The 18,441-nt window shown below is 43.9% G+C and overlaps 1 protein-coding gene across 1 annotated transcript; it reads right to left on the bottom strand.

The window, feature by feature from the left end:
* Positions 1–6,817: 6,817 nt before the first annotated feature.
* On the bottom strand, positions 6,818–12,222 carry LOC133902484 (MYB-like transcription factor ODO1). Its single transcript, XM_062344082.1, has 2 exons — positions 10,741–12,222; positions 6,818–7,703 (listed from the first exon to the last, which is right to left on the bottom strand). Exons 1-2 carry the CDS (start codon positions 11,001–11,003, stop codon positions 7,151–7,153), a joined length of 816 nt encoding a protein of 271 aa, XP_062200066.1. The 5' UTR covers positions 11,004–12,222; the 3' UTR covers positions 6,818–7,150.
* Positions 12,223–18,441: the final 6,219 nt, after the last annotated feature.

Raw genomic sequence — 18,441 nt, 5'->3', positions numbered from 1 at the left:
CTGAGCCGGCCCACTGGGGCATGACCCCGGCCGGCTGGGCTGGCCCGGCAGGCCAACAACGTGCGGACCAAGCGCGACCTGCCCAGCTAGGCTACAGGCCCGCCCGGTGGCCCAGCCACGCGCGCGCGGGTGCGTGACGCAGCGGAGCGACGAAGGGGATTGAGTCGGTGGTGAGGAATTGAGGTGGAGCCACGCCGGAGTCAGATTTCAACTGGAGTTCCATGATGAGAAGCTAACATCGGTCACCTACGTGCTACGGGGAACTCGGCCGTGGGTTAATCATCGACAGGCTGTGACCAAAGCAGTGCTAGACAGCAGCCGAAGAAGACAACAGCAACGGAGAAAATAGACAGCACATCCCATATACTATGCGCGGTCAACCTGCAAAGAAATGGAGCCTAGCGCTCCTGAGCTATACGGCACGATGGTCGGACCACACACAGAGGGCAGGTGCACGCCGGCTTTGAGATTTCAACATGCGGCGGAAGAAAAACAAGTGGTTGCACGTGGTCGCGCGAAGAGAGAGTACTAGGACGATGAAGAGAGAGTACTAGGATGGTGACATGCTATCTAGGGGGTACACGAGGGGGCGGAGATGCTCAATGAGCTCAAAAATGGTGATGGGCAGGACGACGACTGGTGAAGCAACGGAGCGATGGTGGTGGAGCGGCTTAACTTCCGGTGTGGGTGTGCTCCCATCGGGCTTCTGGTCAATGGAGGGTGGCACAAGGACGGTGGCGACCTCCTGGTGCTTCTCGGCAGCTCTCAGGGGACGGAACGACGACGACGGAGCCATAATGGCTAGCAATGGTGCGGTGGCGGTGCTATGGCGGCTGTGAGGTGAGGAAACAGAGAGAGGGAGGCCTGGCTCCTCTATGTATAGAGGGAGGCAGAGCAACAGTAAAGCGGTGCGGTGCGTCGCGCTATCCTCGATGAACAGAAAGGTGGAGACGAGGTGAGGAAACAGAGAGAGGGAGGCCGGACTGCTCTTTTTATAGAGGGAGGCAGAACAGTAGTAAGGCGGTGCGGTGCGTCGCTCTATCCTCGATGAACAGAAAGGTGGCGACGATCTTTCCAGCGGTGGCGATGGCTCTGCGCCGGGCCGCACATGCGGCGGCGAGAAAGTTGTGGGTGTTAGATGCTCGGGCTGCGGGGGAGAGAGAGAGAGAGAGAGAGAGAGAGAGAGAGAGAGAGAGCACGTGTGAGAGAGGCAAGTTGTCGTCGCATTGAATGTGCAAGCCGTCACGATGGCGCGAGACAACGCTGGTGTTGCGCTGGAGGAGGGAGATGGCTCGGGCAGGCAAGTGATGGATGTGTAGCACGTGGATGGCGTGACGAGCATGAGTGTGAGCGAGCGGGCTTGTGAGCATGCACGGCACGGGTGCGAGCTGGGTCGAGCGGGGCGCCATGACCCAGGAGTGTCGACAGGGAGCGGGGGAAGAAAAGGAAAATCAGGCTGACTGCACGTGGGCCGGAACAAAGAGAGGGGAGGGGGATTTGGCCCGGGGAAAAAGAAAAAGGAAAAAGAGTAAGGAATTAAGTTTAAATTCAAATTGAGGCATTTGAATTTGGATTTGACTTTGGACCTGGAATGAATTCAATTTGGAATATTTAAATTGTGATTTGGATTTGGATCTTGATATTTGGGAGAGGATTTGAATTCAATTTGATTTAAGCTGAAGGGAATCTAGGAATAGATTTAAATTTGAGGGACATTCAATTTCAAATCTCCAATCAAAGAACCATAAAATTCAAGAACCGATGCATATAAACCAATTCAATGCAGAGATTAATTTTGAAATAATTTTAGTGCACTTTGAAATACTTAGCCAAAATAGTACATCTGAATATGTATATAAGTATATACATATATTTAAATGTATATTTCCTTGATTTTTCTTAGTTTGTTTAATTATAATTTTTTTTAATTTGGAGTGAACTGTGGTATTAATTAATATGCTAAAATACAGAATGTTACAATCGCATAATGCATCACACTGGCCATCACCGCCAACCATGGCAGCAGCAAAATCCACATCCAAGCGTACACCCACCATTGCCACATGCCTTCAACCAAACATGGCCTCAACACAAACAAACACTCCACCCCAAACAACGAACACCCGTCCTACATACCCCACCCACTACCACTACCCAAAATCGAAGCTTTATCACCATCTTGGTTAGACAGGCTGCCAAAGGTCCTCTCTAGCTGCACCATGTGAGCGGAGCTCATAATGTCGAGTTGATCATCACTGGGGGCTCGAACCAAGAGTTTAGTTCTAAGCGACAACACAGAGAGTATGTACGGCGTGTCAATCATGTGGCTACAAACCCACCTTATACACAATCTCGATGGTCTCACGTTTCAATAGCCTTCTCCCCCAATGACATGCACGCCTTGTATTATCCACATACTGATATATTTGTAATCATAACCAACATCTACGGGTCCGAAGTACGTTGAATCCTGATTGGAGGAAGCTCTGTTGACCTCATCTTCACCAAAACCTTCGATCGCATGGGCCCTTCGCGCACCCAATTGCAAACTGCAAAACACCTTTGTTAGGCTTCGGAGGAGAACCAATCCACACACTAGGAAAGATAACACTTCCAGTGATGTTTGGTGAAGGCACCGAGGCTCGCACGAAAGACATCAACTTCGAGATAGTGGACTTGCCATACCAATATAATGCAATATTTGGTAGAGGAATACTCGACAACGATAAAATCTCAAGCTATAGCTCTGGTATGGTAGCACCCTTCTTCGGGAGTGCAACATACTGTAGCTTCACGACAAGCTTCCGGCTCACAAGGTTTTCAAGCAACTTTGACATCATGCAACTCGGCCCAAGGATGTTAGTCAAAGGGAAGTTCTAACTAGCCTTGCCTCTAGTTGGACGAGCCATTGAAGTCGAAGATGAGAGGAATTGCAACTGGGTTCGGAGATCGAGTGAAGGTGAGGACCGAGATTGAGATGCAAGGGATGTGTCGGCGAAGGTTAGTGGAGAGACGGCTTGGGCTTCGCACGAAAGCGCACGAGAGGTGAGAGCGTGAAAGCGAGAGAGACTAGAGCACAAATGATAGCGACCTCTCCATCTCTTACATAGGGGAGAGTTTAGATGAACAAATGTCTGTAACTGACGCCGCGACCATTCATGAAGTGACGCATCTTTTCAGTGTAGATTTCAGGGCATGCCGTTTCAGTTAGGGTGACACATGCGCACACCATAGAGCGACGCGTGTCTATCAACGAAGATGCCACGAATTCTGCCACATGTTTTGTATAGAGGCATCTTTCTGGGAACTGGAGCATGGTTTCATCATCCTGAGTATGCATTACATCAGTTTTGTATTTTTAGTTTAGTTCCATTCAACGCAATCTACCAATCACCGGTGCTTACATCTTTTGGAAGGTAATGAGATGGCCTTGTCACTTTGGTCACCTTCTCCCCTCAAAAAGAACTTGAGCATTAGCGCCCCAGGACAGCAACCGGTGCCCTTCTTCTCCAGAGTGATATCACCTTATGACAGCCATCCATCACACATGTTGTCATTATTTTGCCCCCTTTTGCTTTGATGCACAAATCTTCAGTGCTTTCCCTAAAAATCAGCAGTACTTGTACCAGTCATTAGCCCTTGGTATCCTGCCTCATTTTGCATACTTTAGTGAGGCCATAAAACAAAGCTCTGATTAAGATCACCCAACCAACCCACCTTATCTATTCACAAGCTTTCACCAGGGACGTGTCCTGAGCTCACCAAACCTGACAGTGACACAGCCGGTCCATGGCCTCCAAAAGATGTCAAGTTGCAGGTGACCAATTCATCTTGGCAAGCTACTGACCCCTTCTTCTTCCCTCTAATGATAGGCCCTAAGATCACTTGCACAAAATCAAGCGCTTGTCATGGCCACTACTTGCAGCTAGTACTAGTACATCTCCATCTTGTTCTGTACGTCTACAAGCCCCCTCGGAATTGTTAATGATTCAGTTCCTTTCGCCCGTGTCCCGTTGGTCCAATCACTTGGATGTTACAAGCTATTGCTCACGGGTCACCAGTTGCTGGCTGCTGCATCCTTGCTCTCTGCTTCAAGCCAAGTTCTTGGCGAGTTCTTACGCTAGCGCATCGCGTTTGGACGTGTGTTTGTGCAGATTGGAGAACAGAATCCGGGCAAATGCGCTGCCAGATGCTGAAACTTCTGGAGCTTTTCAGCTATTCGGTAGGACATGGTTGGTGCTTTTTTCTTAACTGAAGGTGATGCTTCAGAATTCAGACAGGAGCCCTGTTTGGAACACGAGAGTATTTCCCGAATTCCACGAAAATTGAGCTATTTCATGTGAAATTCGTACATTCAAAATAGACCCTAGACTAGGACGCATCTCAATATATCGTTTTGGTATTAGTACGCATAGCTATGTTGGCTTTTTGTGCAAAAGATACAGGTAAGTAGGTAGGTACGAAGCATAAGATTCCACATTGTCATGTTGTGTTTTAATTAGTGTTACATAGAAGAGGTTAACAAGAGTGTCGCTTGCGAAGTTGATACATGAGCGACTGTTGCTATTCGTCCTTTTATGATGAGGTAGAAGAATAATGCAGCCGTTGATATCTTTGTCATGGAAGGGAAATGCACGAAAGCGTAGTAGGCCATATGACCACTGAATGTTCAGAAGTTGAAAGTGGCATTTGGTTAGAAAATTGACTCGACGTGTACAATTGGGCGTTTAGGTCAAGGTGCTTTTTATTCCTCTCATCATCTGTTATTTAAAATCATTCTCTTAATTTTATTTTTGAAGGGGTTCTCTTCATTATTCTAATACCACGGTACATGCGTATGCATTTGCGTTCCTCTTTTCCCTTTTTACCAAGTGAGGCTTAATTCAGAATTTTTCTAGATATGCTGAATTTTTTTACTATTGAAGTTGTAACTATCACAATGATATGGTAGAGCTCACAAGTTTCTACACTGCTTTGTTCTCCGGTAGCGTCAAAATGGGACAGATATATTTTATGAATTGAGTGTGACACGACCATATCTACCGGCCAGTAAATTTTGATATCATTCATTCAGCCATGTTTAACAAATGCTAGGGAAGATTTGTTCTTGAAGACAAAAAAAACTTACGAAAGACACTGACCAAGACGTTTCTTTCTCGAGAACCTTCTTACATTCATCAGTGTAGCTAGTAATTGCTTCTACTGTCTCCTGAAAAGAATCTGTGCCTGAGACAGTTGCATACTTGTATCTCCAAAAAATTTCATCATGTTTCATTGGATCAAGCTAGGAGTCGCAGAAACGAAATTCTGTTATTTGCTATGAATGGACATCCACGTATCATCTTAACACACATATTGCAGCAACCATGATATATAGGAAGAAGAACAAGATACGAGAAAGCTATGCAGCTAACCACTTAACATGCACCATGCATTTTTCTTGCATACAAAGGCTTGCCAAAAACTTCAGTTGGGCAGCTAACTCAGTTTCAGATAACACGTCGATTTGCTGCCTACGCACGTATTGGCGCCGAGGATAGCATTTGTAGGCAGGATTCTATTATATATTCGTTTATATGTGCCTTAAAAAGAAGGTTAACGCATTAATCGGATGGGATCCTTTGAACAGCAAATTTAATCGGATGGGATCCTTTGAACAGCAAGTTTAATCGGATGGGGATGTTCATTGGGTGGTTGCTTAGCATCACAGCTGACAAGGAAACAGTGGATCGGACCAGGTAAACAGAATAAACCTGCCTCAGCTGCTATAGCTTTTCGTCACTGTTTCCATCAACCCAAAATCCCAAATGCTTGAGCACGTTGGAGGTTGAAAGTTCTTCATCCTACGTACTTCTCTTTTTCTCGTACGCTCAGCATTCATCATCGTGTCGTACGTTGTGCAGTAGTTTCTGAAGTGTGTACTTTCGTAATATATAAACACAGTAGGCCTTTCTGCTGGCTTACTAGCACACCCTGCAAAAATAATTAGTTCAAGAACAACATGCAAATCAAGGTGATTAGGAGCTAATACTGTATCTAGCTTCTCTCTAGACTCCAGAGAGGTCCATCCATCTCACTGTCATGCGTCTCCTCTCCGATCTTTTCAGTTATTTCACATCCCTGGTATCCATCGCATCTCCGAGACTTTTTACATTTCTCGCTGGACCGATTCTTTTTTCGCTCTGTTCTTTCCCGTCTTTTAAATTGTCAAAACTTTTGAGTAAACAACACTGTCTTCATTAACTAGTGCCGTATGTATATAAGCAAGTTTATTTCCCAACTCAACTGCACCGTTGAATTTGCGAACACCTACCAACTCAATCGATCGTTAATATACCATCTCTCTCTCTCTCTCTCTATATATATATATATATAGAGAGAGAGAGAGAGAGAGAGATAACTAACACATATGTGAGTGCTATATATAACTACCATGAGCCTCACCAACTTTGCACATAGGAATATCTTAAAAAACCTTTGATCGCCAATTAAGTAAAACAGCACATGGGCATGCAATTTGCACACAGAATGCTCCACAAGGTGCAAGTTTTTTAGACGTGGGGATGACGAACCCCGATTCAATTAATGAAACCAAACATCACTAAGTGTCTTACAACAACAATTTCATAACCGAAAAAGAAAAGATGAGAAGGTATCACGCCAAAACAGTATCTACAAGAAGCAAATTGCAACTTAGCTAGCGCCAACCATAAAGACTTAGCCACAAGGTGCAAGTTAATCAACAATATAATTAATATATACATTAGCCACAAGGTGCAAGTTAATCAACAATATAATTAATATATACACCTATGTATAACCAAACATACACCGCTACTCACACACTGATTTTGTATTGCAAACATGTATAGAACAACAAAGAGTTCTACATCCTCTCTCTTTGAGAAGAAACACATCTTTCTAGTCATACAACCCCTTAACCTCAAAGGGGGAAAAACGAAGGCTAATCTACACCCCCTCTTTCTCAAATGCATCCCAGCCCTTGGTTGGATCGATCCAAGAGAGCAAGGACTCTTGATCACCCTACGATCTGGTCATTTACCTTTTGCAACCTCCATCGATGCATGCTTCTTATTACTTATCTACACTGAAAGCAACACAAGCTGACATCTTCAGCTGGTATAGCTAGCTAGAACTTTGATCCGTTTGAGCTGTTGACCATGTGGCTATCGACCATGCTCGAGCCCTCCAATCCAAAATCTTGGTAGTCGAGCAGCCAGTCGACGGTCGCGCCGTCCCACGGCAACGCCAGACCGGCGGCGATGCTGCTGAACTCGTCGACGTCGACGTTGTCAGTGAAGCTGAGCCACGGTTCGTCGCCAGTGAGAGGGTCCTCTTCCAACAGCCACTTCACCAGCGGGTCCTGGTCATGGCTGCTGCTGCTGGTACCACCGGTGCTGGCGGTGTTCGTGCTCGATTCCGTCGGGCTGGAACCGTCGGGCGATGCGTTCCGGACGCTGTTGTTCTGCGGGCTCTGCTGCTTGGTCGCCTCATCGGACTTGGACTCGGCCGTGACGACGGACTGAGACGTTGTGGCCGGGCTGCTGGCCTTCCTATCGAGAGGCTCGTGCGTGATCGGGTCGATGCCCATCTTGATCAGCTTCTTCTTGATGTGCGTGTTCCAATGGTTCTTGATCTCGTTGTCAGTCCTTCCCGGTAGCTTTGCAGCGATCTTCGACCATCTGCATGGACCCGGCCCCCCCAAAAATGTTAGATGTTGTGTATGTTTGAATTATATGTGCATCATGCATGAGTGCATGCCAGGAATGAAAATTAACCGAGTACTTCCGTGTGTTGCTAAAATGTAAAGGAAATTATGTGGGTTCAAAAGAATGTCTAGTTAGTGACAGGTTTTAGCTGACTATACTTTCGACCTTATGCAAGTGGGGGATAACCCGGCTGGTAAGCTCATTAGAGTGGAGGGAGCCAGCCTGGTTTTGATCCCCCACTTTTAGTCTTCCTAAGACTATGGGGCTAGTCCCTATAGTCTTTTTTTTTTTTACTTTCGATCTTATTTATATTTTGTAAGAAGAGCAGAATTAGCGATCATTTTCACAGGCAATAATGAACCATAGGAGCTGAGGGAGACATAAAAGTGAGATTGACCTGCCTTCCCATAAATTTCTACCTAATATTGCTTACATTGCTGTTAAAACTATAGTCATCATTTACATCAACAAATGCTTTTACTGATTTAATTTCAAAAAGTGCTTTGCTGATTTGAAGTGCAACAGGAAAGATCACAATCGATCTTTCGGTCTCATGTGTTTCTTTAAGCTATATATGTGAGGAGTAGGCGAGTAGCCATTAAAGAGTGAAAAATAACCGAAGTGGTTGGTAGAGTGACCTTGCCCCTTCCATTTTTCCAATGAGGCAAGTGGACCTAAACGTGATGCATGCTATCCATTTTCTGGATCCAACGTGTAGGTTTCTTAGCCTCACAAGTTAAGTGGCCAGTGCTCTAGGTTACACATCAAGAAAGTGATCCAAGAAATCTATAATGGTACGTATAATAATTGACCAAATTTCTGTGGCTATGACATTGTAGGCCTAGAGCGATAAGCAGCTTGAATATTACCAAATTTCTGTGGATGAATCACTGAACGGTTTTGTGTTTGCACAAAATTGAGAGTTTTCACATAAGTTTCAATTTTTTTGAGAATCTATAAAACTACATTTTTCAGAATTCTTCCATACAAATTAATGTCAAAACTTTATTTTAATAGTTAGAAGGTTCTACTCACTTATATATATCTCAGCCTAGCTAGAACCAACTTCATTGGGGACAATAGTCTAGGTTTTGAATATGAAGTTCTTTCAGTGCATTAATGTACCTCATGCATGCACCAGCCATCTATTTATTCATCTACAACTTTTCAAGATAGATCTACATCAGTTGGTACGATAGTGATTGAGGACATTGCTTATCTTCTGCCAAAAAGTAAAAACTGATCGACTAATATATATGACCATACCAAGGACCACAAAGAAACACGTTCATACTTGGCTAATCCTCCATAAGAAGCTAGCAAATGCACATGTGATGATGCCCCCTGTTTCCTCGTACGATGGCAATAGGTCACCGGTATGTCACGCTTCTTACAACAGTGTTTCTATATTTTTCAGGATATAGTTATGTGACCTTTCAGAGAACCATAATTGTCCATAAGTACTGCGATTAAGCTACCAATTTATGAATTGCTAGAAAATAATGAACTTGACTGTATTTGTTTTCGTTAAGAGCGTACCTAAATGAAACAGGGAATTGACTTTTTTCTATATATATAGTGGCTATTGTGTTGCTTGGAAAAATAAGGAGATATTCAAATGCATATATGACCATAATTTGGGGAAATAAACTATGTGCAAAGACTTTGTTCCTTTAAAAATAAACAAAATGTAGAGAGCGAGACTAAATTTTGAGAAAAAAAAAGATGAAAACATGACGCGTTAATTAGAACCCAAAAAAAAAGAGAATGATCATTCACTTATAGTTTCTAACCAACGGGCACAAAATATTGTTCTACTGTTTCCTAGAGCGAAAGTTCAATGCATGGTCCTAGCATTGACAATATTATTGTCATCTGAATATCTGATAGTATATATTGTCTAGAAGCTTGGGGAAAGAAAAGAAAGGGGTTATATTTAGGAGTAAAACCGTGTTTTACTCCTTCACGTACGTACGCTACATAGTACTTCCTCCGGTTAAAAATACATGAAGTTTTTTATTTTTTATGATCTTTGACGTGTAACTTTGACCATTACGTTCTATTAGAATATAGTTATAATATCTAATAAAAATATAATATTATGAAAGTATTTTTCAATATTAATCTATATGTGTAATTATATTTTTAAACTAAATATTTTAGGAGCTATTGACGGTCAAAGTTTTGAAAGTTTGACTGATCTTAATCAAAACGTCAAATATTTATAACAGGAGGGAGTAAGTAATCTTCAAAACCTCGCTTCTACAGACTATCAAGCATGCAGACCGGTGTTTCACGCTTTGACAACGCTATCACCCGCGTGCGCGTGTGCATGCATATGGGCTCTACTAGCTGATTTGGCTGCTTGGTGATGGATACATTTGGAAAAAAAAATTCCTGGCATGGTGCTTATACCAATCAGTGGACAGTAGTTCGTCTGTCGTTAATTAATTCTGCGTGTTGACAGGGAACGTACGTGTAAGTCCATGAGAGTTTAATTATTTTCTTGCAATGATAGGTGACATGCGTACTGTGTTGGTCATTGGTCGATCGATCTAGTTTTCTTTGTTGATCGGCGACGCGAACGACGCACACACACGGCCAAATCTAAGCTTGCTTGCGTACGACAGCAGTAGTTGTAGTGATGAAAAAGTTGCTTCTTTTACCTACCTACGTATGCCTTACATATGATCATGTCATCCACAACTTATTGCTTATTGCTCACATGCATGAGTTATCAAATCGCTGTCAAGTTTATGGCGTGCTTTGCGACCGATCTATTAATAAATACAACAAGCTAAGCTACTACTTACATATAAGTATATGAAATGAAATACTACCTAGACAGATAGTGTACGTGTTTGAGGTGTTTCTTGTACCTAGCTTTATTATCATGCAGTCTACTTGATAATTTTGGACGACGGAAGTTAATTATTCTGCATATATATAGACGAGTGCATGTACGGCCAACGTTAACATGCATGGATGGCTTGATGGAAGGATGCATCACCTGTTGCCGAGCTTGGCGTGGAGGTCGATGACGACCTGCTCCTCGGCGTCGGTGAGGAGCCCGCGCTTGAGGTCAGGGCGGAGGTAGTTTGTCCAGCGAAGGCGGCAGCTCTTGCCGCACCGAAGCAGCCCGGCGAGCTTGGGCACGGCGCGCCAGCAGCAATGGCCGTTGGTCAGGATGAAGTTGATGAGCTTCCTGTCCTCCTCCGCCGTCCACGGCCCCCTCTTCACCCCTAGCTTGTCGCAGCACGGCTGCCGCCCCATATCTCCGTGACCCAAGTTATAGTGGCCGCGCCGGCCGGCGGCTACCCGTGAGACGACGCTACCTGCGCCAACCCACCGCCGCGGGCGCGCAGCAGCCTACAAGCTTACGGCGAGCTCCTCTTATAAAGGCCCCGGCGCGCTTACGTACGGGCTAGCGACGACGAGGCCGGCTACCAACCTCGCTCGCGGTCGCGGCTTGGCCGGGGCAGCAGGTAGACGGGCTAATTATCCAAGCATCAAAGAAAAGGACCGTGACAAGTGCGTCGCAACCGCAGCGGGAGGTAGTGCGTGCGCGCGCTCGGGCGTTTATATAGTTCCTTAAAGCTTTTTTTTTCTTTTTTTATGTGGCGATGGCGATAGCCAGGAGTGGACCAGCTAAAAGATTAAGCGAAGACATAACCGTGACTAGTTATTTATAACTTTATGAAAATATATCTAAATTCACTGGAAAACTAGAATTTAAACGGAGCTCTCATTGAGCCGCGCCTGGTCCGCCGCCCCCTGACGATGACGCACAAGGAGAGGGGGAGCAGGCCGTGCCCACACGACCCCAGGGCTAGTACTTGCTCTTACTAGTTCCTACCTGCCCTTGCACTAGAGAACTAACAAACTTTGGCGCTGGATAATAATTTAGCATTCAGATCAAGCGTTGAAAGACACTACTAAAATTTCCCAAACACGTCATGAATTGTTTTGCCACTTGTAAACCCTTGTGTGTATATGGACAATCCCTAGGCGTACCATTTATAGGGCATGCTTCGAACCAAGCAAATTCACAAGAAAACGGTAATCCAATTCGCGGCAGGAACTCTTATCATTTGTATGGAACGCAGGAATTTTCCCTCGAGTATATCCTATGGGAATCGAACGATTCCTATATGAAGTTAACTTCACACCTTACAAACTGGCCCTTCAACTTTTTTGCCCTGTTTTGCAGGGCAACTAAAGTTGTGACACAAGATACTGCGGGGGCGTAGCATCACCATGCGCGCCCCACCATCCACGATTAAAAGCTACAGTTTGGTGTGCCTGATGCTCAGTGGTGGGCCCATGTTAGGGTACGACGTCAGTAGTTATTAAAATTTTAGAATAACATGTTGTATTCATACTCAACATACCATTTATACTCACTAGGGCACTTCATCATCTTAAAACCTAATTAGCTCTGGATGTTCCAAATATGCAAAGTAGCTTGGTTTTCGAATAAATGTTTTTAGCTATATATATATATATATATATATATATCCATATATAGTTAAAATGCTCAGACCGCCACTGCTGAAGGTGAAGGCTTTGCGCCTTTCACTCCCGTTTCCCACGGGGGGCAGGCCGGCATGTCATGTCCTCCTCAGTTGCATCCTTACGCAAGGATTACATCAACCATTCCGTCAGCCGTCCGCAACAGATTTTTTTTTATTTTAGCCTTTTTAAACTAATATCTTATTAATAGCCCTCATGCTATTAATAAGATATTAGTTTAAAAAGGGCTAAAAAAATAAAAAAATTCTCCGCAACACCACCTCGCGCGGGGCACACAGCGCGAGCCCCCGCCGTGTGGGGGGTGGGGGGGGGGGGTGCGGCGCCCCCGCGTGCGATTGCGAGCCGGTGCACGTGCACACCTGTGGCCCCAGACGCCATGCATTCTCCTCATCCTCTTCAACCGTAGGGAGGAACTAGAGCACGGCAGCGACTCCGTCAGTGCATGGCCCGCGCCGGGGGGGAGGGGGGGGGGGGCTCACCTTCCGGTGCCGACCAGCCGTGGATCTTTGGCCCGACGTCGGCACGAGCTCCGCCGAGTGTTATCTTCATCCACTGGGCGTGTCTTTGTGCGCCTTCGACGGTGACGAAGGAAGAGGCGAAGAAACATGAGTCAGACTAGACAGGGTCTCATGTCAGCCATACCGTCCGTCGCCTTCCTCCGATCTGTAGTTACTAATTGATCTCCTGTAACTGGCTAGTCAGCCAGCCAACCAAGCTTGGACACCCCCTTGTTCCTGCGTCAATGTCCAGAAACGACGTAAGATTCGGCAGAACAGTGGTTAGAACTTAGATGATCAGATATGGGAGCTGTAGGAAACTATTCTTAGTTTTCATTGTCAGCTACGCTGTTCCATCGAAAGATGAACAAGATGACTCACAGCACCAGGAAGTCCAGAACTTGTCTGAAACTGTGAAACTAATTAACAAGGCCACAAGCTACTTCTACATGATTGCTTATGCGTAAAAATAATCCAGCTTATAATTGTGTTCATGCTCAATGAAGAGTGGAACTCCTTGAATCGATGTAGAACACAGGCAAATCCCCAACACGGACATGGAAACAGAGAAGAGGCTAGAACTCACTCCTAGACTGGACTTTCAGAGTCCATGTCTTGTCTACTAGGGCCGAGACTCCTGTGATGTGGCTAAAATAGTGGTAGGTCGACAATTCGACTTTATGCCTATCTTGTACTAGCTTCTACATATATACGATGGCAATGCAAGTTGGAAGGTGCGATGAACCATGAAGGAACAGGATCATATACCAGCCACACTGTTGATTACCTTGCTCGGACCTGTTGTTAGTAATTGACATCCTATAATCGGAGAGTCAACCAAGGGCCAGGCTTCTGTTCATCTGTCTACATAAAAAAGATGATAGGTCCAGAAAGAAGCAGTAGCTGGCACAAGGCACTCTCAAGACATCCTAGCCACGAAACGTGTCAATTGATGTGATTCAAGTTTTGGACCAATCTGCAGCTAAAGCCTAAAAGTGTATCACGGTCACGGAGAGTTACAGACCTTGGTAATCTCGTGTAAGCTCCAAGCAAAATGTGATACTGCTTATGGAATGGCAGCAGCCAGCAACCTTCTCTTATATGTGCCTATCCACTGCTGAAAAGAATAACAGACCAAATCAAAATTCATGGAAACAGCTAAATAGTTTTGCACCAAAATTTAAGAATATAAATCAGAGTACACTAAGATGAAGAAATAATTGATTGAATGAGTATTATACCAGTGTATTGCGGCATCTGCTCATCTTTACGAACACTCTTACTATCTAATGCGATACAGATGCTTTTGGAGTGCAGACAGATCTGCCAATAGATAAATTAGGAGCCAAAGCCTAACCAAGTTTATGTTGCTAATTTGAGCTCATATCTATCTACCAGAGGAATTTCTACAAAACATGACACCATTTATAATTTATGGACTTTTAGAACACATCAATGATAAGTTTGATGGTCATTGCCAATCTGTACAAAATGAGAGGAGAGTCAGACTGAATCTTGAAAGACTTGCATTTCATTCATGAAAGGCTTGGAGGCTATTATTTGCATAGACTGCCATTTTAGGAGATGTTTTGGTTGGCAGAACTCATCGTCCCAGCAGAACATGAGAAGTAGTCTTCTTTTGCCACCATATGTCATGGGCCTTGGTCCTGTAATCTGCATGGATGGTATCGTTCAATCACACTATTTCATTCCGAAAAATGTCTGTAGTTACAGAATGCCAACCTGGAATAATGAAGGTTTCAGCTTCAGGATAGTGAAAACATAGAGGTGTCAAACATAAAAACAAAGAAACAATGAGCTTAAAAAAACATCCACGCCAAATAGAGAGGTTCTTAAACATGATATTTCCACTAATCTCTAATCTTAGAAAGTGGCTAGACTTGTGATCTTTAAGTGACAGCATGAGCAAACAACTAGTGCAGATCTAGAATCCTTTCAATCAATTTAAACATCTAATAACATAGCTGAATCATAATGGAAATTAGCAAAAAAATTAATGACTATGCAATCTGAACAGACAGTGCATGAAAATTTCCCCTTTTGCATTTAAGATTGTGAACACTTTTGCATCTGAAGTTCCCACTTTGTGAGAGAAAAAAGGTGTGATTTTATATAACATACACAAGCTTGGACAAGAAAATAACAAGACCAGCTTAACAGAAAAGAAAAGAGGAAAGAACCACCAAACTTAAGGAAGTGAGATAGGCATTATACGTTGAATTATAACCATACATGTGATGCACTATCAAATTCACAAAGTGATTCTAATTTTACCAGGGAAAAGATAATGAAAAAGGAAACTTAAATGTTTCTGTACTGATGGCACTATAACAACGAGAGTCTTCTAGGTGGTAAGTCAATTCCATCCTATCTTTCAAGACTTGTAATACAAGATCAAAGACAAAGACAAGAAATGTGTGTTCACTGTTTGATTCCCTGCAACCCCACATATATGTTGATTGCACATAATAAAGACAATAAGCAACCAATAATGTTATCTTATTTCATTGGTCACTTGACAAGAAGAACTGTACTGCATAGCATGTGTCATCATGTAACCAATGCTGCACGATATTACCTGAGCTTCAAGTCATATTAGCTACCTGCTAGCAAGTTCCAGGGACTTGATTTGTAAGTGGTTGAGCCAGACAACGATATCGAAAACATCTCATAACACCAAGTACTATCTATTGTTTCTGCACTTACTGACAAGTGCAACAAGATTACAGTGAGATGTCTTACAACTATGCAGCAATTTTTTCTAAAGTTTCAAGTTAACATCAGACCTAATGGTTCCAGCCCATGTTGTGGAGATGACTGCTTTCTGAAAACACCGCCAGATTAGAAATTTTGGACGAAAATAACTGTTCAGTATTTCCAGCATCAAATTTGATCAGCTAAATTCAAAGAACTGCCTGGATTACCAACCTTCCAGGTAGAAACCGTGTAGCCCAATGTGGATTTGATGATGAGAGCATATTTGACTACACAGCAAAAATAAAAAGTATTTAGTCTTGACTCCCTTAGCTTATTTGCATCTTCCTTAGTAAGACATCCCCCGCAAACTTAATCACAATAGTTGACTAGACTGATAGAAAATGTTGATTATTCAATATATTTGACAGACAGAACAGTTCAATGATTCAATCTAGTTGGCTCAGCAAAATTGTTCATGACGAATCTATACTAATAACAACAACACCAAAAGCAAAACTCGTGGTGCTGTGTTCCTTTCACGCCTTCATTGGCTTTGTTCTGGAAGTTGACATTAGTGGCACAACATAGGTCACAGAGAATGGCGGAAGGATCACACTATTGCTCTCAGTCTCAACACTAAGCAAGCTAAGTTCTATATGGAGGAATTATCAGTATGGCTGGCAAGCAAGCTTGAACTGTATCCTCCCCCTAGTACAAACAAGATATGACATACATTTTTTCTTCTTCTAAAACTGCAGCGGGAGAACTGCTGGAAATATATTAGACGTAGAACTAAATGTTACAGGCATCAATCTTGTCCGAGGATTACAGCATAACACTTCCCTATTCAGTTGATCCTTGAAGTTGAGGTAAGAAATTCAGAACTTACCACAAATTAAAGATTTACGTCCGAGGATTCAGTTGATAACAGAATCTATTCAGTTGATCTTGTACGACTGGACATACTAAGAAACTCGTAACATTTCCTCATGTTATCAACTGTGCGAAATTCAGTATGCGGACACAGTATGTCGGACAATATATCGTGTATATCTACACGAGGGTTTCATGAAAACTAAGAAACTCATAACTTGTCCGAGGAAGGTTGGAGTAGATGACGCGCAAGACGCTGATATAAGATGAGAGAGCCACAGGGGCGGATGATTAGCGTTGAGGAGCAGAACTGAGAGATGCCATATCTGGGTCAGGAGGGCCAGGCGAGGTGGCCACGAAGAAGACCTCGCAGCCGCGGATTGGGGACAATGCTGTGCAAACTGCATTGGTTTGGGGCTTGGTCCCCTTCTGTTTCCAATGGGAATCGCCAAACGAAGTGCACCATCCTTTCAGCTTGAGGATTGCAAAGGAGAAGGCAGCAGCGCAAGTGGGGGAAAGGGTTCCGCTGGTACCTGCCACTGGCGCGTTGTGTCCTGGAATCCTCGCCTGTTTCGCCGCAGTTGACACTGAGCTTGGAGCGCGGCGGGAATCAGGAGGAGGGAAACAGCGCCGCTCGGTTCTTCCCTCGCCGTCGTCGCTTGCTCGGCTCGGCGCCGCGCAGGCACGAACGATGCGCGTGGCGAGGCTAGTTAGGCGGCGCGGTGGTGCGTTGGATCCGGCGGAGAGGTGAGCACGGGCGGCAACACCGCGGTGAGGCGAAAGGGCTGGTTGAAACGGTGAGCCGGGGAACAATACTGGTCGCGGAAGCGGCGCGGATGAGCGGACGGCGTGCGGCGAGATCGGCGGCGCCGAGGTTGTGCCCAGTGCGGGCGCGGGTACTCGTCGTCGTGGGCTCGCGGCCGATAGCGGTAGCCCCTAGGATAGGCTGCAGGCCTGCAGCATTTTTTGACCGTCTGATCAACAAAAATCAACGGTCTACATGGTGTGTTTGGCATAAAACAATTAAAGCAAAAACTGTTTACCTTGTTGAGTTTTAGCTTTACTTTTCACTTAAAAAACCGTTACATTGTCTAATTTACACATCAAAATTTGCTCAGGTATGAAATTCAACCCCGGAATTCAGAACGGGGCATTTTGGTATCCTTGAACTGATGAAACCCTGCAAAATATTCCTTCTATAAGCAACCATGTTTTTTGATTGACGAGACATCCTAGTAAATAACGCCATATGGATGCAGCATCCAAATCGACAATGCAATTCGAAAATCATTGAACAATAGATCATGCATGAAAGATAGCATATTTCAAAGAAAAGTTGGAGCTTTGGCCTTTCACGAAGAATAGCAAACCTTTTATCTTCGATTAGCAAAAGAATTTTTGTGACCATAATTAGGGACGATTTGATTATCAATAGCCAGCTGTGCAACTCATCTCTGCACGCAAAATACTTCGTTTCGTAAATTTAAAGGGAGGTAACCAGATTTTTAGTTTCGAACAACTAGGTCTAAAGTTCTTACTCACAACTTGGTCTAAAGTTTGAGCTATGGAGGACTGCTTGGTTGTATGCTCTGCTATACAAGAATCTGTTTTTCCTCCGGTTTGTCTAACCCATCATAATAGAGGCCTAATAAGCAGGCTAATAAGAAACCCAAAAGATCTAATCACTGAGTGGTGATACATAAAAGTTTTTCTAATACCGATGCACTCGGGTGACACAAAGTAGCTTCGTCTCTTCTAATAAGAAATCATTTTATTAAAAAAACAAATTGCAAACGAAAAGAAGTTGCTAGCTACTTAAGACCTGGTTTAGCAGAATTCCATCTAACAGTTATGCATCAGATCTTACACATGTAGACTAAGATAAAATTATTTTAAGTTTTTATTTTTAAACTACAATATAAATAAAATGACTTACACATACACCCTTGATGTATCCGTAGCTTCAACTCCAAAACTCTAACAAACGTGACTAAAAGCACCACAATGTATTGTTCTCAATTCGCAACCAGATTCATTATCAGTTTGATTGTTTCAGAGTAACATTCAGATGGGTACCACACGAGAGACTG

The sequence above is a fragment of the Phragmites australis genome, chromosome 20, assembly GCF_958298935.1.
Source record: "Phragmites australis chromosome 20, lpPhrAust1.1, whole genome shotgun sequence".
In the NCBI taxonomy this organism is placed as follows: Eukaryota; Viridiplantae; Streptophyta; class Magnoliopsida; order Poales; family Poaceae; genus Phragmites; species Phragmites australis.
The sequence above is the reverse complement of the archived record's forward strand: the minus strand, read 5'-3'. Positions and strand labels throughout refer to the sequence as shown.

Coding starts and splice junctions, on each gene's coding strand:
- LOC133902484 (XM_062344082.1), bottom strand. CDS start 11,003: ATGGGGCGGCAGCCGTGCTGCGACAAGCTAGGGGTGAAGAGGGGGCCG. Junction 7,704..10,740: donor CACGCCAAGCTCGGCAACAG/GTGATGCATCCT, acceptor GGGTCCATGCAG/ATGGTCGAAGATCGCTGCAA.